Raw genomic sequence first — 20695 nt, 5'->3', positions numbered from 1 at the left:
CGTCATTCATTTGTCATTTTAATTGTTAATCACCCTTGTAATAAAGTTCTTAAATTATCTTTTAAACTAGCTTTGGTCTTACATATCTGAAAACTGGATACCTCATGTTGTTGCAAAGTTCACCACAATAAAAAAAAAAGTCACAAATTCTTATGTTGGGAGAAAAAAAACATTTGTAAAGATTTCATACATGGGAGAAAACACTACACAGGAAGCTGCAGTTTTCAGTAAATTAACAGTTTACTCCAAACCACATATCTCCAGCATGTCACTTGACTTAATTATAGACAGTTTATCTTGTCATAGTTCCACTGAATACCACAAACAGGAAATCCCATCATTGTGGTAAGGAAATTATTATTTTTTTTCCTTTTACGTTTATCTGCCCTTTTGTTCTTCCACTTACCAAAAGTGTAAGTTTAGTCACATCACTTTTTAATATGCTGTCCTACTTAGCCTCAGTGATATCCAGCCATGTGGATAGTTTTGGTTTTATCTGCCTCTGAAACAGATATTCAGAGTAATCGACAGATCTTGAGTTTCCTTTTGATACTATTTTCCAGCAAAGGTATAAAAATAATGAAACTGTCCACAGCAAGGTCTGTGCGTTAACCAGAATATTTGTTACTTAAAAGAGACGTTACAGTTGCCCCAAAGATATCTAAATGTGTGGGCAAATAAATAAAAACTAATATACATGGCAGGACTTTGTGGGTAGGGGAGAATGTTTTTTGTGATTTGGGTAAACCTACATTTTTTTGTCAATCACAGAAAATGAAAACAATTATATTTATTTATCAGTTTAGTATAAGAGGGTGTTTATGACAAATCCCTGATAAAAATGTGTCCTCAGAATTTCTACATATTTACAAACACAAATAATTATTAATTATTGTCTTGTGACAGTAGAGACCTGCACATGATTCGGTGCCTTCTCACAAAGGAGTGTGAAAGTCCATTATTTCATCCTTCTCTCTTGTTCAGTAGCATCAGTCTTTTCCTCTGTATGTGATGTTCGTAAAGGTAGATGTGGCTCCTTTGTAGAGAGGATTGTGTCCCTGTTAACGAAATACACATAGAGACGTAAGTTAAGGTTAGGTTCACAGACACAAAATAAATTCAAGTTGTGTAACAGAAAATTAAAGTTAAAAAATAAATACTCCATTTAATGACCTACCTCCTATTCTGGGATCTTATATTTTAGAGACATATTAACTTGAATTGCTTATGTTTTCACTTCTGTTACTCACTGAGCATTCTGTTACTCACTGAGCAAAACTACCGTGATTATTTGCGGTTTCAGGCCTTCGGGATTCGGGTGTGTTTTTGAGGCCTATTACCAGTAAAGGCTAATTAGCGTTAGCTAATTGAAACCCAGCCCTTCCGTTGGCTGCCTTTTGTTCTGCTGAGAGTAACAGCATGCTACAAAAATAATAAAAAACATCTTCAGAAAATGAGAGCGAGAGACTGCGTGTGTGGCCTTTCTGTGTGTGAGTGTGTGTGTGTGTATGAAGGGGCAGGCGTGATTGTGTGTGTGAGTCCAAGGAAGGGGGTTTTGGTGAAACCACTGCCTCAAAAAGAGTATCTTTATTTTAGCGTGTTAACAAGCACACACGCCGCCTCGTGCTAAATTCACTGACCGTGTCCCACTTGGCACGAGCGCGTTCTTCCTCAAATTTGGCGAACTCCCGTCTGTCGTGGATGGTGACCAGCAGTTTCCAGATAAGCAGAGCCGCCAAGCCAAGGAACAAGATGGCTCCTGCCACCGACATAAGCACCACCAAAATGTCTGGACCCTTGGGGCAGTCTGGATGGAAGGAGGAAGAGATAAAGCAATGAGTAAAATGCACACATAGAGGAAGATAAGCTGGGAGCTAGGCCAGAGGAAGTGTGATTCCTTAATGCTTTTTCCTCCTCATCTCCTCTTTCACTCACACGGGTTTGATGGTTCTTTGACTGCAGCCCACTCCTCTGCTAAATGCTATGACTTTTGAGTTTGAGAAGACACCGTCATGCTGGTAATATGGCATAAAACCTGCTGGTATGGTTCAGGAATGCTTTCTTAAAGTAATCAGATTATTTGAAGTGATGCAAGAGAATGACAGTGGCAGTGGTGATACCAAAGAGCAAAGAGGAGGATGGGCCGAAGTGGAAAATAGTACAGTACAACCTCACACAGCCAGGCCACAAATCTCCCTGCCCTCGTTGTGGTCTGGCAAAACTAAATAGGAATTTGATTTGTACAGTTTCAAGAAGGCTGTACAAAAGATGACTGACAGTACTCACTTTCAAAGAGTCAGACTGGAATAACACATTACTTGTTCTCCTCAGCCATTTTTCCCGTCATTAGCTGTTCCGGAAAACTCTCTCCTAAATTAGTCATCCAATACGTTTCTGAATAAACTTGTGTGTAAAGAGGCTATGCCCTACTGAATCACTCTTCATGTTTTGTCTGCAACATCTAGTTTAAATAGTTGTTTGCAAGGTTCAAGAGTTTCAAGAGGAAACAAGGCCCTTCGTCTTCTCAACACTCTCATTAGTTCAGTGATTAGTTTGGCCTCTAGTTTCCAGGCTTAACTGATTCTCAACAGATGTTTTCTAAGCTAAAATCTTTTCAAAGTATTTTCTCAGTCAGCATCTTACTAGGAATAATTGAGTCTACATTTTCAGTGTTTTTCTTTTCTGTGCTTATTGTGTTTCTTGTTCCTGCTTATTGTTTTGCAGTGTAGTCAGTTGACATTTTTCAATCGGAATTTAGAAATACTTGAGTCCAAGTGGGATGGTAGTGGGTTGATAAAACCACACTCACGCAGCCAAGATGAAGCAGATTAACAGAGTTTTAAGCTTTAAAATAAAATTCTTCCTGAAGAAATATTGGGCTCTAAATGCAACACTTTGTTCACCTGCTAGTTGATAACTGTGCTCATCTGAGTTTTGACGCCGGGTGGCTTACAGAAAGCTTTTAACGCTGGCTGAAAAAGACACAAGAGCGGTGAGAGTGAACTAAAATTGTAAAATTGTAGGCTAGAAGCCGAAACAATTTGCTGAAGGTCACTATTAATCTCAGTAGAGCTGATAGAGTTGAGAATAGTCTGTGGATCACTACCAGCAACTTCTTTCACATAAGTCATGTGATCTGTTGTTAATATAAAAATATTCACCATAGCCGCTTCAATTGTGATTGCTGCACATTTCGTAATGCATATTTATAAATATATATATGTTTTAAAATCATATTTTCAGGAGCTAGACTTGCCTTTAATATCATTGCACCACTTTTATATTTGTGTTCTTGGTCGCAGGGAGCTTGAACCGAAGTCTGGCAACAATTTTCTCACTGTTGGCAAAAATGTCTTACCTTTACACTTCTAGCCACCAGTGATAAGAGCCATCTGGTCTATATGTGTGTGTACTTGTGGGCGGGCTGGATGTATACATCTAGTGTGCGTGCTTGCATGCAAATATATACAGCGTGTGTAGTGTTGGGTAACAAAGTGGTGCAACCAAGGTGAACTTTTACAGCCGACATCAAAGCTTCACCCCTCTTCCTCTATCCTCCTTCCTATTTCCCTCTATTTCCTGCTCTTCAGCTGACCCTTTTGATCCCTACAGCGGCTACCCTTATGGCTTATATACAAATCATGTAAAGCTTATTTCTCCAACATTATTAGGTAACTTCTGAAGTACAAAAATGCTTAGTCAACTTTGGTTTGGGGTGTTTACCATTTTCTCCGCCTCTTTCTCCTTCGTAACACAGCTTCATGTTTCCTTTTTAAAATGTTCTCTATCCCTCTCTTTTGCTTACTTAGTCTCCTCTCTCTCCCTCTCCTGCTTTGCTCTTGAGAATATGTAGAGTCAGCGGGTTCCAAGAGGACCTGGGCAGCTGTTTACGACCCTCTTTGACACGGCGGGGTGCACTGTGTTCAAGGCAAATTTTGGTGTACTTCTCTGCTATCCAGTTGTGCCTAAATTAAACACACACATTCATTAAAGGCATACCCAGGGACAGACTTTCTCTGCGGGCACTGGTGGTCATTAAAGGCTGTTTTACCGCCCCACACTTTTTCTATTTGGCCACTTAACAAGCAGATGAAGGGCATGCAGGAGGGAAGTGACAACTTGTACTCTGGTTTTATCCTTGTTATCTATTCAGTACGTGCATTTACTGTCTATCTTTTCCACATATAATTGTAACCATATTTATAAGTTACAGTACAATAACAACTCTCCGCTCTGCCCAGGACAGTTACTTAATTTTTTGGCTACTACAATTGTCTGATTACACCATGGGTGTATTATACAGTGTTGGAGGCAGGGCTCCATTCCTTGTTATGGAAGCTGCTCAGTGGAGCATGAAGCCCAAAAAGTTTTTCCAGTATAAAATTACCCAGATCTTCCGCATATGCCGCCACATTGTGGGGCCCATAGAGCAAGCACACTAGAGACTTCTGCTGGCCGATTTATACTCCTCTGTGTTCACCAGCTATTTGCTAACTTCATCTGTTCCGCCTGGTGTTATTCATGTATTGACATTTATTGGAAGGATAAACCCCTTGAGGTGAACCATCTCGTTTTCAAGTGGGTCCTTGGGTAGTGCTGTGAAAAAGCTGTCTGAAAAAGAGGTTCATGAAAACCGGAAGAGGCAGTACAACCAAAATAATGAGCTCACTGGAAAAATGCAGAGTTTGGTGCTAATTGTCTGTGGGTTCATCACTAAGAGCAGCTCTTTTCAAATTACACCTTATAGTTAGTTGATCCCTTATTAAAATCAAAAATATTCAGTTTAGCTTCAAATATTTGTTTGTTAGCTCAGGTATCCTTGTATGATGGATATGTCTTACCTGGCTCTTTGACGACATACAAGATGGATTTGCCGCTGGCGTCCTCATAATACTGGAAACGCTGAACGCAATCATCCTCATCTTTGTAAGTGCAGTTCACAGCATTTGTATCATGGAGCACTGGAAAATCAGGAGAAAATGGTTCATAAGTTACTTATGACGTGTCATTTTTCACGTGTGTAAAATCTGTAGAAAGCAGTGTAACACACACATTTTTTGGTTTGTAATTCTATAAAAGGGAGGACTATAATGGCTTCTCACACATCTATAAAGCATTAGTAAATTATTTATTAATCATTAATAATGCCTTAGTTACTACTTAAAAACCCTGTATAAACTGTGCCTTATTAGAAAGTCGTACCAAAATGTTTCTGTCTGGAATTTGGATCAGCTGGGTTTCTCACCTAATTCATCCACAAGCACAATCTCATCTTTGCAGATTCGAGAGCAGGTATTGTCCTCAAACAGTCTGCCCCTCTTGAAGTACTTACACTCCACACACTCCCTTTAAGAAGAAAAACAACAATCGGCTCATTTTAAGTAACTCTCTGGACACAGAATATGAGAAGTCTCTGTGTGCAGACTCACTTTTTCATGGTGCAGGCATCAGGGCAGGTGGGGCACTTGTCACACGTGGCTCCGTAGGCACCAGGCTGTGTGCACTCACAGGCCCCGCACACACACTGGCCCCTCCCGCTGCACAGCAAGCCCAGGTTGGACATACAGGTGTCAGTACGTCTGGAGCAGTTACAGTTCTCGCCCTGCCAGTCTGGTGCACACTGACAGAATCCACAGTTACAGACGCCATGGCCTGAGCGGGAAGGAAAGATAAAAAAACACCATTTATAACTTGAACAATGTTTTGTGGCTACTGTCTCTCCTTCTCACTTGGAAGGGGATGGTGAAACGAGGGAGCTCCTGTCTGCAACTATACCACTAGGTGCCACTGAATCCTACACACTGGTCCTTTTATTGAAATTATATAATACTTACATTGAGCAAAGTATGCAATTCAAGCTGCCATTCCTTTAAACTGGATGTGTGTGATATGATATATACACATTTTCATACAGTTCATCCTAAAATTTTTGTTATCTTTATAGTCCTTATTGTAGGTGTGACGTGAGAATATGTGGTGACAAAGCCGCCAAAATGTTTGTGGTTTAGTTTGGAGTTTAACATATTTTAACATTGTTTACTAGTATAATTTTGGAAGAGTGAAAAAGAGTAAGCAAATAAACAATAAATAGGAGCAGGACAATGTGACCAAGTGAGATTGTGTGTGAAACTGAGGGTGTGGCAGGAGTTGGGAAAGAGGGAGGAAAAAGGCTGGAGTGCTTAGTGGTTAACATGGTTGTAATTTCAATTGTTGTGCAATAAATAAAAAAACAACGTGAGTTTAACAGGCTAATATGAGTTTATATTAAGTTTTTAATAACATGATAAGCAAGTGTGAGCTCCTTAACATACAACTGTATGTTAGGGTAGGGTCAGTTTTTCCATATATATTCAGTATCAGCCTGTTCTAACTGTTCATTACAGCTCAATGATGAGTGAGTTGTGTTTTTATGGCTTCATGACTCCATAAAATGGAAATATTATGCAGCATTTGACACATATTTCCCCCAAATTCAGCCTGACACATGGGATATCTTTAGACATTTTGGGAAGAATTTGGGTCTGCCCCCACCCTTACAGTCTGTGGTTTTCTGTAGATTCCTGAAGACACAAAACAGAAGTTTGGGTAACATACAAGCATCACGTCTGCATTTTATGTATTTATGGTGTATTTGTTTATTGTGTTTTATGTGTGTGTGTGTGTGTGTATATATATATTTATATATGTTTTATGCTTTGTCTATGTTTGTCTGTGTAAGTATGTGTATACATGTGCGCACGTATACACACAGATATATATATGATATATTTACACCGCTTTACTCTATTATGCATTGTGCCTCCCTTTGTTGTTTATTGCCTTTTGTTGTACATTGCCTCTGTAAAGCTCTATAAAAATAAATTTTAGTTACTGATTTACTCAATTACTTAGAATTTAAAAAAAGTTCTATGGGTTTGAACAATGTTAGGTTGGTCAGCATGAGTTTGTAATGACATAGGTCATAGCTTGTTAAGTGGTTATGAGTGTATTTACCACAAGCCTGTGTCATACTTTGTTATACTCTGCCTGTTACCATGACATGCTTGAACTTTTTGAACATTTTAAAAACCTCTCTAAAGAAATTTTCCACCTTTGCCTTGTCATTAATGCTTCCATATTCAAGGCCATTGTTCTGATGGCTCATTATACCGAAATACACTAAGATATTAAGTGAATAACACATCAGGGTGTATTTTGGTTATTTTCGGCTGCAGGACAGTCTCTTATTGAATAACCATGCTGGCTAGAGTCAAGCCAACATTACACAGTACCAGGTTTGTATTTACGGGTGGCAAGTATAATTATTAATTAATTCAATTATTCATTATGAAAAATGAGTGTTATGTCTTGCTAAGACATTTTGTATTTCTGGAAGTCTGGCTCTCCTGACTTTTAGTCCCAAATACTGGAAAGCAGAAGTGACAAGTCATATTTCTGCAACTGTTAGAGACCTAAAACTCATTTCATTGTGTGCCCTGTGGTGTCTGGAATGCTTTTATTTTTGGCTGGATGATCCACTGTGTGTGTGCGAGTGCAGTTTTTTTGTTATTATTGTTGTTGCACGTATGTGTGATGTGTGTGGGTGCATTCCAATAAGTAAATGACAATGCAGAAAACATTGTGGTCTATCGCTGCAAAACAATGCCCAGATAAACAATGAGACAGGAAGCTGTTTGTAACAGTCTGACTGGATAAAAGATGAACCATGGACAAACTGTCATTACCACTTGACCACAAGACGGCTGGCTTTAAATTAGACCATCCTGTGGGGGAAGAACATAAGACTATTTTCCTCGCACTGAATAAGGTATTGCAAGACAACAGCAGACCATGTTTTACACACACGAGCACACAGAACATTTCCAGTTCTCTCCCACTTGGCCCTTTTCTGACCAAACATGGGTTTATTTTTAGCCTCATTACACCACACTAGCCAATGAGTAAGCTGTAAGGTATTTTCATGTTAATCTATGGGCTGTTGGGACTACAGCAAAACATTTTTCTGTGAGTGCAACAGAGGGGGGGGTTTGAGTGATATATGAGATCTGTTAATGTGATGAAGCTTGAGGCAGCGAGCGACCTGTGCCAAAACTGTGCTCAATGCAATTAACGCTGTTCAATTGAAATAGGAATCGAACAATGTAACATTCTGTAAATTTTTATCCGTGATCCCTCTTTCTGGTCATTTTCTTTCAATTCTTTCTTTGTGTCTCTCTTTCTGTCATTTGAATCCTGACATTATTACCAGAATAGTTTAAGATTTAGGGAAGTACACTTATTCAGTATCTTTTTTAGAGTTACACAAGAGTAATAATGCCACTCTTATGTCCTTACGTGCTTCTTGTATAGCCTTCTTGTGCTACATCCATGCAAAATGGGCAGAATGGGAAAAACAGGAATGCCTTCCTTTATTCCGACTTGGGAGCATCCACGCATTATTCCAAGATGGTTACCACACTGCTAACACTGTAGTCACACCAGGTGGTTGGTGCGTTACGTATTTGTAATGGTTAATTACTGAGTGAAAGCAGGTACAAACAAACAATGTATAGCAACTTTAAATATGTTAATATTCGGGTTTTGAAGGTCCATTATGGTGGCTCCATGTTGATAGCAGTTTTAGCACTTCAGTAGTTCTTTTTGCCAAGTGGGAGATATTGTAGCTGTTAGAAAACCCTGATATTTCCAACCACAACTGACATGATGCTGACGGGAACAGTTTTTCCCACTTGGCTGCTCATAATTAGGGTTTGAACGATATGACACGAAGGAATTATCTGAAAATGATAAATGGTGCTGAATCCAAAAAAGTCTGTTCTGCTTGAGCAGACTTGTATAACTTTTGTCAGTACTGAGAGCAAATAACTGCTATTAGAAAAAGACTGACAACATGATTATGTATGGTCTATCACCTACTTTAAACAGGTAATCCCAGACTGAAAAGTTGCTCATAATAACTTAATTACAAACATCCTCTGGGTAACATCATGTGTTTGGACTTTATGACATACGGTCTCTTAAACACTAGAAGAGGAGGAGGGGGAACATGAGGCCCTGAGTTAAAGCCCTTAACAACTACTAAACACAAACTCATTCCCACTGTTTAAAAATCTTCACCACAATAAAGAAACTTTCAGAAAAGCAAGAGTCTGCTCTGACTGGAGGAGGCTACCGTCAAACTTGCAAAAGTTTTCTTTGTGCACGAATCCTGTTGAACTCTGTGGTACAAAAGCTTGGCATGGCTGACACAAACATACAACCCGAGCTTACACTCACACATGGTGCACACAGCACACCATATGTTTATTGTGAATGGAGCCCATGTCCTGGGCGTTTCTCTGAAAGTCTACCACAGACATGCACAATGTTCATGATGGTCATTTTGACCTCCCTCACCTTTAAATTGTACCCATATTGCTGGTATGAGGTGTAAAAATAATGTTAAAGGAATAGTTTAACATTTTGGGAAATATGCTTATTCTTGCTAAAAGCCTCATGTCTCTTTTACATATAAATCTACAACAGGCAGCAGGTTAGCTTAGCTTAGTGTAAAAAAACTGGAGATGGTGAAACAGCTATTTGTGGTGTACTGTTTGCCTAGCTGGCAACCTCACACAGCCAAAGAATAGCCACAACATGTCAATTTTAAACTTTGTGCAGATTAAAAAGTTATAGCATGTTGATTAGTGAGCTTTAGAGGTGTTGCTTGGCAAGTTTTGACAGAACCAGGCCAGCTGTTTACAGTCTTAACGTTAAGTTAAGCTAAGCTAAGCTAAGCTAAGCTAAGCTAAGCTAACGAATAGCTGGCTCCAGCTTTATGGTTAAGAGTTAGAGTCTTATAAATCTGCTTATCAAACTCTTGGCAAGGAAGCAAATAAGAAAATGCCCAAAGTTATGTTTTCTAATTCCTTGTTTTGTCCTATGAACAGTCCACAACACAAAAATATTCAATGCTGAATGGTAAAAAAAAAAAAAAAGAAAAAGCAGCAAATGCTGAGAAGAACCCATGAATGTTGCTTCATAATTGACTTCTGGCTTAGGTCATATCTTACAAACAGACAACAGTTCATCAGTAAGAACAAGTGCACATCCTCCACTGCTCCCCTGTCCCAAGGTGTCCCCCAGAGTTGGGTGCTAGGTCGTCTCCTGTTCATCCTGTACATGCCCCCCCTAGGTAACCTCACGGTCTCCACTTCCACTGCTATGCTGATAATGTCCAGCTCTGCATCTCTACCAAATCACCACTACGACCCACTCCACTCTGACAAACTTCATCACTGAAATCAAATTATGGATGCATGCCAACTTCCTAAAACTCATCAGACATGATCATCATCAGTCCCAAATTCCTTCACCAAAACCCCAAACAACCTCTGCCTCACCACTGACAACACCACTCTGTCTCCCACCCCATACATCCGCAACATCTGAGTCACTTTCGACAGCAACCCCTCCTGTGAACACCACGTCAACCAAATCACCAGAACTGCCTTTTTCCAGCCATCACTCACCTTTCCTGCTGCAGAAACTCTCATCCACACTTCAGAATCCATCCATTCATCCAGAATTGACTAATGCAACATAATCTTACACGGCACATCATCCAAAATCCTAAATAAACTACAATATAGCCACAACTCTGCTGTTCACCCATACCCACTCCCATGACCACATCACCCCTGTCCTCCAGAACCTTCACGGATCCAAGCCTCCTCCTACCTCACTGACCTGCTTCAACCTTCCCGAAACCTCTGCTCTTCTCATGCCGACCTCCTGTCTCCACCACTCACCTTGGACTCTGGGTTGTGATATGATGTGATTCACTATTTTCTAACATTTTATAGACAAAACAATCAATCAAGTAATATAAAAGTTTAGCGTTCATTAATAATGAAAATAATCGTAACTTGCAGCCCCATGTCTCTAATCTATCATTCCTCGTAGTGTTTCAGCACCACTCATTCAGCTTAAGATGCTCACATAAATTAATTACACAAGAGATATAATAATTATATTATTAAAAATAATTTTAGCTCTTACCTGAGCACAGTTCCCCCTTGTAGCGCAGACAGTTGAAGTCATCACACTCACACAGCTTTCCCCAGACTTTTCCAAAGTCACTACTGTGGCACACACACTGGCCACACACACAGTCTCCACGGCCACTGCAGATGGCAGACTGAGGTCCTCTAGAGCCTGCGGGTCCGCTGCAGCGGTCCTGCTCTGTGGGGTTATAGTCACCCTCTGCACACTCGCAATGTGGCCCTAAGCGACCTGGGTGGCACAGGCAGATGCCACACTCGTAGGTGCCATTGCCGTGGTTACATTTGGGACTATTGGGCTGGGCTTTGGTCTGGCATTTGCAGTCACACTCAAAGGTGACAGTGATGGAGAGGGAGTCCTTGAAGCCCACCGGCTTAATGATGAAGGTTTTCTTCTTTTGTTTGGGGCAACCACGAGCTCTGGCCTCCACACTGAAAGAAACCTGGATGAGAGGAGGGAATTTACATTTAAAAATCAAATCAAGTCATGCAAAGAGATTCTGCATCCAGATGCAATTAAATTTGCCAAGAAAGATCTGTTTTTCTGACAGCAACAAGATGTTTGTGACACTATCTACACACTCACACACAGACGCACTTTGTATAAAACAACCATGCTACTCTATCACCCTGCTCTTAATTATGTAACATGTAACAGCACTTTAATGGTTCAGTTAATGTTCATTTAATAGCCACTCAAATTGTGAACATTGTCTAATTGCTATCGGTGGAAACCACACAAAGAAGTGACACAGGGAATGCCTACATGTGTATTTAGTCAAAGTAATTGTTCATTCAGCATTGTATCCAAATCTGGTAAATGTCCAAAAGTGGGCAGTTACTACATCTGGAGAGACAGCCATATAAGGCAAAAATAAGGGGAGCTGAGGCAGAGAGAAAGAAATGTGTGGAGGCCAAAACATGTCACCTGGAGTGAGGAGAGAACAGGGAATAGAGCCAAAGAGGCTGTGATAAAGAAAAAATGCTAAATAAAGAAACTTTAGGCAGGCGATTTTGCTCTGTATGGAGTTGGCAGAAGAAGTACGGAAAGAGAAGAAAACAAGACAAAATCAGAGACAGTGCTGATCCACTTTTTTCCATCATCTGCTCTTTGACACCACAAGGAAATGGGGAAAATCTGACTTTAGATAAGATAGCAGCAAGAAAGGAAATGGAAAGAGACCAAAACAAAGGTGAAAAATAGTATATGGAACTATATAACATGTTATTTTTAGTCATTTTAAACCCCTAGAGATAGGACATGTTGGCTGATGGTAAAGAATGTTTTTTATAGGATTTTATAGTACCGTTTTCTTGCAATACAAAAAAAACATGCCCTACATCTGCTCAGCTTAATGATTATTCCTTATTTCTTATGAAAGCTAATATAATAATAATATAAAATTACATTTAATCATATTTTATACTTTAACTTATCATTGGAGACGTGTCTTATTGAGAAGAATGCCTTTTGCCATGCATCTCTAAGTGTGCAACAGTGAAATAGAAGTAAGAATGAGAGTATTAACACTATTAAATATGGATACAACAACCATTTTATAACACTGGTTTGGAGTTCTTCGACAAACACAATATGGGCATACATTTTTTTTCCAGCCTTTTTTATCAGCCCACTGAAAATCCTTCAAATGAAACAATCCATGAAGGCAAAATCAGTCTTTGTTTGAACTGCCTACAAGTTTTCATTTCCACATGTTTGTAGAACTGTGAGAGCCAAAAGTAGACTAAACAAAATAAACAACAATAAAAAGGGAATATGGTCTGACCGTGTCTCCTATCTTGAGCCCAGAACAGGATTTGAGGCCAGGGATGAGCTCTCCATTCAGACAGGTGGCGTTGAAGGACAGGGACAGCTCCTCTGGGACACCTTGAAGCTCCAGCTCCACCTTGGAACGAATTTTCTGGCAACAGCAATGAAGGAAAACAATGGGGAATACATACACATGGAAGCATGAGTATATAGACTTTCATCATGAGGCCAGAATTGCATGTCAGGTTTCAAATCCAGTCATTGCTGAGCCAAAAGCTCATCATCGGATCAGTAAAATCTAATCACATTGAAGACTGTTATAAATTATGAGTATAAGTCAATTCAAGTAGTCTTCTTCTCCTTCTCTACATACATGACACTTAATTCCCTGCTCTAGATACATGTAAGCCTATACATTAATTTGGGTGTGCAGACGTACGTACATAAGTGCACATATTAGTACATAAGCTTGTACATCGGTACACACATCGCCAAGCAGTAGCGAGGATTAAAGTTAAAATGAATTTTCAGCTAATTCACCTGTTCTCTGAATAATAAACCCAAATAAAACATAAACAATCAAACACAGTCAGGAGTTTCCCACATTTGGTCAACTTCACACCTCGGCCACTGTGGAATTTCTACGAAGACTTTGGCTCGACTATGTGTATGACTCAGACGCTGTGGGTGTGTCAGCAAACACATGACATCATCTGAAACACTGTCTAGTCTGAGATGTGTGTGTGCGTATGTGTGTGTGTGTAACACTTACAGCGTAGGCCTTCAGAATGAGCTGAATAACATTGCCCGAGTCATTGGACAGTGTTCCTACTGTGGTGCCAGGAATCAGCTCACTGTAGTTCTGCAAGACAGAAAGACAGACTCATCTGACACAGTGAAACTATTTATAAACCATTAATAATCACTAATGTCTCATTAGTGTCAAATACATACAAAATAAACCCCTCAGTAACTGCTAAATATTGTAAAACATTGTCAAAATGTCACATAATGGCTCTTTAAATAGATCAGAAATATTTCACATAAACAGTAAATTCCCAAATAATTTATAACTTCAAATCATTTTTTGCTGATTATAAATCAATTATTTTATTATTATTCCATTTTTTGTCTGTATGTTTTTTCAACATTTGTTCTTATACCATCAACCATCTAAGACATTGGTAGATCTGATATATTTCTGCCGGAAAGGGGATTTTTTTTTCACTTCCTTCATCTTAACCATTAAAACTGACAGTTAACGACAAGAAAAATGCAAAAAGAGAAGAGGTCACACTAACTGATTGGTTTCATGGTATGAGATAGCTGTGAAAACAAACACAAATGGAAAATACCCTGAAAAAGCGTGTGTCACTCATGCCTAGCCAATGAAATACGTTTTCCTTTATGAACTATAACGGTTCGATACATATTTCTCTAATTCTCTGTTAAGCAGTGTTTCCAATTTGGAAGTTTATATGTAACTAAGTTTGTCTGAGCAGTTTATAATTGTGTTTTTGAGTTTCCAGTCTTCCAATGAAGGATCCAAGAATCTCTGTTTAAAACCAATGAGGTTTGGAGGACTTGAGCGAAAACGCTACAGTATGTTCAAGATGAGACCAGGAAGTTGTCATCTTCTCATTTTCAGTTTAAAAACCTTTACTTAATCTACTTTTTTGAACGGACACAAATACTGAATGTGCTCCTGACCTGGTAAAGAGCAACCACAGGGTTGGTGACTGCAAAGATGAGGTTGATGTTGTTCTCTGACATCTTCTCCGTGATCAGAGCTAGAGATGGGTAATCCTGTGGGGCATAACCGGACGTTGTGGTTAGCAAATGCACACATAAACACTGAAATGTCTTTTCAGTCATACTGTTACTGTCCACTGTCTGCACACCAAACACACTCATACAGTACACACTAACCAAGGTGGTGGACATGCTGTACATATTGTCAGAGTTGAGGTGGCACTGCCCATCGTTGGGTTGCACGATTCCCGCCAGACGACCATCCAGAGCCACATGAGTCTTAGCATCTGAGGTGAATATCAGAAGGTGGGATGCACCGGGACGCCAACCGATCTGCTCCTAGTTCCCATCAAACCACGTAACAGTGAAAGGGAAAGAAGGTCAAACTATTTAATTCAACTTGTAAAGGCTAAGCTCTTTGTGATTGCTACTATTTTGAGTTGTATCATCTAGCTTTTCTTCTTTTGAAATGTTTATGAGTGTGTATCTGTGTGACCGAAGAGAAAAAGAATGTAAAACAATGTGTGTGAGACAGTGTGTCCTCATGCTGTCTGTTTGTCCACCTTGCACACAGCAGCCTGGATGATGGCATCAAAGCCTCCCTCCGGGGCATCTCGGTTCCTGGACACCATCTGCTTCTTCACTTCCTCTGTGAAGCGGCCTACCTCCTCCGTCAGAGACAGAACGTGTTTGTAGCCAAACTGGGGCAGGCAGGTAGTGTTAATGCTGTCAATGAAACAGATGATGATGAAGATGATCCAGGTTCAATTATCTGTTTATATAACATTGTAAAAAATTATCAAAGGATGGCCAATTATTGATGATATTCTTCATTATAGGGATATTTTGAGGTATGTATTTAAAGATGTCTTCCAAGGCTACATATATAATTTTAGTTGTGTGCATTTCCCAGTTTTGTTATTTGGGTTTGTAATTATCAGACCTGACTGCTTTCATTTTTAAGTTACATGCCAGGTGACATCTTGACATGTAAGCTCTTCATTTTACCGTATTTCACCAGGTCGTTGTTCCTACAATGACAATAACGAACTAGACTCTGCTGCTCTACTCTCTCGTCTATTCTACTCTGTGAGGCTATACTTAAACACAGCGGTACTTTCAATTAAATGCTAGCGTCAGTATGCTGTCATGCCCACTATGACAAGGCTAACATGCTGATGTTAGGTATAATGTTTACCACATTCACCATCTTAACTGAGAGTTAACTTTTGCTAGCACTAAATGCAAATGCTGCGTCTCATGGGGATGCCAGTTCGTTTTGGTCATAAACTAAAGTATAGGACGATTTGAAAGGTCGTCCTGTTGAACATAAATGTCTGTACCAAATTTCAAGCAATCTATCCAGTAGTTGTGGAGACATTTGACTCAAAACCTCATCAAGGATTCATCCTCTGGTCACCATGAATGCTTGTACAGAATTTCATGGCAATCCATCCAATAGTTGATAAGATATTTCAGGCTGGACCAAAGTGGTGGACCAACAGACCAACCATCTCTAGACTTGTTTCCCCCTGTTCATCAGTACAGTTACAGTTAGGGTTTGGCTCTACTGAACTGCCAATGAACCCCTCTTTTTCTCTGTATTGTACACTACTAGACTGAAATTCTCCGCTTGTCTTATCTTTTATCCAAACATTCCTGGAGTCTGGACTGTGTGTAAGTAAATGACCCCGAGAGACCTTAAACCACCAAATCAATCTCACTGGGAGCGTTTGGGTGGGGTTGTGGCCGTTTGCACTGGGACACTCTTACTCTCCGGGTAGATTATTACCTGCGGCTGATTCAGAGCAGCTGACCAAGCACTGGGGAGCCACTGTAAGCCTTTAACAAGTGCTGTGACTCTGAGTCTGCTTGCATTTTTACTGTGTAATGCTGTGTTTAATGGTGTCCTCACAAAAATGACATCATCTGCATAATGAAGCTACTTCTCAGTTCCACATGCAGACATGAACAACCACTGACATCAGCACCAGTATATATTAGGAATGTAAAACATTGTTAGAATGCAGCTGCTAAATTAAACTTTCCATTACATAGAGGTCTGGATTCAGTTTAGGTACTTATTTATAGACGAGGAAACAGGTTAAGGAGGTTAATCCTAAAGTTCTTGTTGTCATTAAGTGTGGCCAACTTTTTTTTAAAGGAAATAGTTCTACATTTTGGGTAACAGGGTTATTTGCTTATGTTAAATATAATGGACATGAAGCTTATTTTAGCATGAAGACTGGAAACAGACAAATGTAGCCTAGCTTTGTCTAAAGGTAAAAAGAAAGTCTGGCTACAAGCACCACTAAAGCTCAATAATTAACATATTATATCTAATTTGTTTAATCTCTACAAAAGCTGAAGTGTAGTCTTTATGCTGAGCTAAGCTAATTGTCTCTTGGCTGAAACCTCGCAGACAGAAAAAGTGTATTCTTTAAAATGTCAAACTATGCCTTTAAAAATCTTTTTTTTCTGTTGTTTTATGAGGTTTGAACTTATGTTTTTAAAAATAAAGGCATATACAACCAGAGCAAAATATAGATCAACCTGAATTAGCAACGAGGTCAGAGGAAGTCTGAGCAAACATAAGACATAAGATTATTAAATGAAAAAGGGAACTGCACTTAGAAATTGATGGTAAATGTCATAATAATATACTTTTTTGTCCAATAATACACCGTTGATAAAATACTGTAAGAGGATATCAGTCAATTAGGGTGCAAATACTGTATGAAGCCAATCTTTTACCTGTAGCACGGGTTCTTCACAGCCTCTGTGGGGGAGATGTACATGTAAGGCGAGATCGGCTTGTCCACAAAAGCCCCAAAGCCCATGCGGAGGTTGCTGGTGGTGCGGTTCATGGCCTCAGCAAGGCCTTTGCCCAGTGTCCTCAGGCGGAAGAGGTCATCATTCATGGAGTAAGAGAGGTCCATGAGGTAGTAGAGATCCACAGGGTAGTCCTCTACCTGACGCACCTTCACTGTGAAGCGTTTGGCATCATCTGGAAAACAGAAATATCTTTTTTAAAAGCTTTACTTTATGTTACTGGTACTGGTAGCTCTTTTGACCCAGCATAGGATAAACAACGCAGAAATAAGAGTTTGATTGTACAGCTTCCCATTCAATCAAATTTGTCTTTACTTCAGTATGTCAGAACCCACAATCACAGATTGTAAACCCTACCTGGCCTGAGGGTGATGTGTAGTTTCTGGGGCTTGATCTGAGTGACGTCTTGCGTGGCCCCCGCTGCCTTGTTGCTGAGGGGCCGGTCCTCGATCACCTGCAGTTTGCTGCTCGGAGACTCCAGAGCTGCCAGGGCACAGCCCGCCTCCACCAGGTTACTCTTCAGATCGCAACGGGAAGAACTGGCAACCCCCTGGCCAAAGTCCTGACAGAGGAGGCAACACATTTCATACAGAAAAACAGTCAGTTTCCAGCACCATTCTTGCTGGAAGCACTTCAATGAGTTAAACTGTAGTGGAATAGTTTTTTATTTACAGAATTCACATCTGTAACAAAGCTGTGTTGAAAGAGAAGGGCATGTTGGCTTAATTGTGGCAGGGGTGAGAAAGTCCAGAAATGATCAAGAACATTCTGCTTTACACTGAATTACAGGCAAATACCACCTTAAATTAAAATGTCCATCTTATCTGAACACCATCAACCGCTGTCTAAGCAGTAAACCAGTATCCGGGCTGAAGTCATCATGGGAAAATGTTGCACTTTAGTTAGTAAGGTTGAGTATGTTGGCTCCCAGTAAGAATTTTACAACATTAAATCACTGTGCTCATTAGTTGATCCAGAAAATATGACTACATCCTCATGAAGTCAATATCAGTCACTGTGTCTAAAGTGCCAGGAATCAAACAGTAAAAGCAGTGAACTCATTTTATGTTCAGGACATACATCTGCATGCATTCTTCCCAGCCAGATTACTTGGCCGATGAGGGGATCTGTACCACCCTGCACCGGTCCGGCTGGCAGAACGCTCATTGCCTAAATGAAGTGAAGTGGAAAACAAACCCACCTCCTGGAAGCACCAAGCACAGCTGGGGTGCACAGCCAGACATTGCTTGCATGTGCTGGCCCCTCTAGAGGTGCAGACGTTTGAACCTGTAACCAAAAAGGGTAGTTATTTCTCCAAAAGTTATTTTATTGGTCATGTTTACCTTATGTGGGTGTTATTTTGCACCTAGTTGTGAATTATCTTATAGTCTTAAAATAACAACTATTGGGTGAACTTTTGGTTTATTTTTCAGTAAAAAGATGAAGACCAAGGAGAACAAGTTAAATATACAGAGTGTGATTTAAAAGTTAGATCATTTTGGCCAAGTGAATCTGAGAGGTTTTCAGATGTTAAAACTATTAATAGGTACACATGGTGCGTCTTTGCGCATTACTTATCCCTCAAATGCAAGAATAAAACGTGCCAAATTACAATAAAATATCACCAACACCCTGAATTGGACATGTTTCCAGGACAGACATATTGAGAACAACCTTTCAATGTCTCTGTGGAGTTAGTCTCAAGACTGCCCAAAATGCATCGTGTGTCTTCCTCTGCAACATATTCTTGGCTACACGGGCAAAACATGAAAACAAAAAGACCAGAAAAATGACAACTTACCGCAGACTCCTGTTATTCCAGTAAAGATCAGAATCCATAATATCCTTAGCGCCGGGAGAGCACCCATCCTGGTGCGGGCTCTCTGCGAGGACGGAGCCTGCCAACGAGCTCTCTGTAGAAAAGAATCCAGAAAAAAAAAAACTTTCTTCATCTGCAATGGACACAACTCCAAATAGAGTCAAATGTCTTAAAGCCAACACCCCCTACTCTGCATCTACAGCTCTCATTATCAAACTGTTAAATGGAGGGGGGCGGGAAAAGGTGCAGCATCCAAAGCTGTGAGGTTTTATTTTGGTTGTGGGAAGGTCTGAGCATCAAGCATGTGCTAGTAGCCGCTGGCATGTTGTTCTGTACTCCGTCAAAAGTTTGTTTTACTGAATATCTCACTGGATATAATGTAAAATATCATAGAAATATCCATATTAGCACATTTTAATTAAAAGAAAAAGAGATTATATTTTGGAAAAAGTAAATCTACACAGTAAACAAACTTTATGTTAGTTCAAACACTGCATTAAAATGTGTAGGCTTTATTGTACTATGCAAATAACTAATAGGCTTACTATAAAGCGAGCATTAACTGTAGTCTATAAGAGGTAGCACTAGCTTACACTGCCCACTAGTGGAGATAAACTGTAAAGACAAATGTCACGGACACACTCTTTGGTCTACATATTTTAGCTGTAGGGTATACTAGAAAAAAATAATGACTCAAAAATGTGTTGAAGAATTAAATGAAATATTTAAACATTGCAACAGAACAGTTAAGGTTGTTCTCATTCAGTATATCTTGTTGTTTGTAAAATATATATATCAAATTCTAACAGCATTTCTTTTATTTCTTTCTAACCGCCCTGACTTAAAATGAGGACTGTTAATTGGCAAAAATGTTGCCTCAAGCAAATGTAGACTAATCAAAGTGGTAGTTTCCTACAGGCTAAATATTGTTTTTATTCACAATTTAATAATTACAGTAATTACAGCTCTTTTCTACCCCTCACAGTTTTCCTGTGCACTACAGAGGAAAGGAACAGCTGATTCATGCTCGGGTCAATTCTGGTGACATAAATGTTGCTGAACCCTTCAACCAAGGTACAGTCGACTACAACTTTTATTTAAAATAAATATTATTATTTCTTATTATTATAATATATTACTATTAGTCTGAATCTCAATGGCTGTGCAACTGATTCTATATGTTTTCATGTAATAATTGCTCAATTACACATAGTTTTTAGTTTAGAAGGATGTTATCCTGCAACAGTCCAATCACCCTGCATGACTACTGTGTTCATGGTTGTAGTAACATTTACATCCACCAGATGGCACTTTCCTACAATGTGTGGCCTCTAGAGCCTTTGGGAGTCTATGAATGATGCATCTGCATGTGTGTGTATCATATATTCTTTAAATTTGACTCATTGAAAATGTTGGCCTTGGTTAAAGATGATTATGAACACTGAAGCCTGGTTGACTGGTGCGTGAGGCTGTTGGAGG

At 39.6% G+C, this 20695-nt stretch overlaps 1 protein-coding gene across 1 annotated transcript; it reads right to left on the bottom strand.

Moving 5' to 3' along the window:
• LOC127373113 (integrin beta-3) lies at positions 1 to 19423 on the bottom strand. The gene is made up of 15 exons (XM_051417214.1): positions 19199 to 19423; positions 18599 to 18684; positions 17755 to 17959; positions 17320 to 17572; positions 15129 to 15291; positions 14743 to 14904; positions 14524 to 14619; positions 13586 to 13675; positions 12830 to 12964; positions 11041 to 11485; positions 5430 to 5652; positions 5246 to 5346; positions 4842 to 4961; positions 1641 to 1807; positions 1 to 1058 (listed from the first exon to the last, which is right to left on the bottom strand). The coding sequence occupies exons 1-15, from the start codon at positions 19347 to 19349 to the stop codon at positions 990 to 992; spliced, it is 2466 nt and encodes an 821-aa protein (XP_051273174.1). The 5' UTR covers positions 19350 to 19423; the 3' UTR covers positions 1 to 989.
• Between the last annotated feature and the right edge of the window lie 1272 nt (positions 19424 to 20695).

Source organism: Dicentrarchus labrax, unplaced genomic scaffold, assembly GCF_905237075.1.
Source record: "Dicentrarchus labrax unplaced genomic scaffold, dlabrax2021, whole genome shotgun sequence".
In the NCBI taxonomy this organism is placed as follows: Eukaryota; Metazoa; Chordata; class Actinopteri; family Moronidae; genus Dicentrarchus; species Dicentrarchus labrax.
The sequence above is the reverse complement of the archived record's forward strand: the minus strand, read 5'-3'. Positions and strand labels throughout refer to the sequence as shown.

Bases quoted from the DNA above. Each gene is read 5' to 3' on its own strand.
- LOC127373113 (XM_051417214.1), bottom strand. From the start codon at position 19,349: ATGAAGAAAGTTTTTTTTTTTCTGGATTCTTTTCTACAGAGAGCTCGT. The intron at 13,676-14,523 runs GTCAGGAGCACA...TCTGTCTTGCAG, and splicing joins CTGTGGTTGCTCTTTACCAG to AACTACAGTGAGCTGATTCC. The intron at 4,962-5,245 runs GTGAGAAACCCA...CTGATTTTCCAG, and splicing joins TGTGCTTGTGGATGAATTAG to TGCTCCATGATACAAATGCT.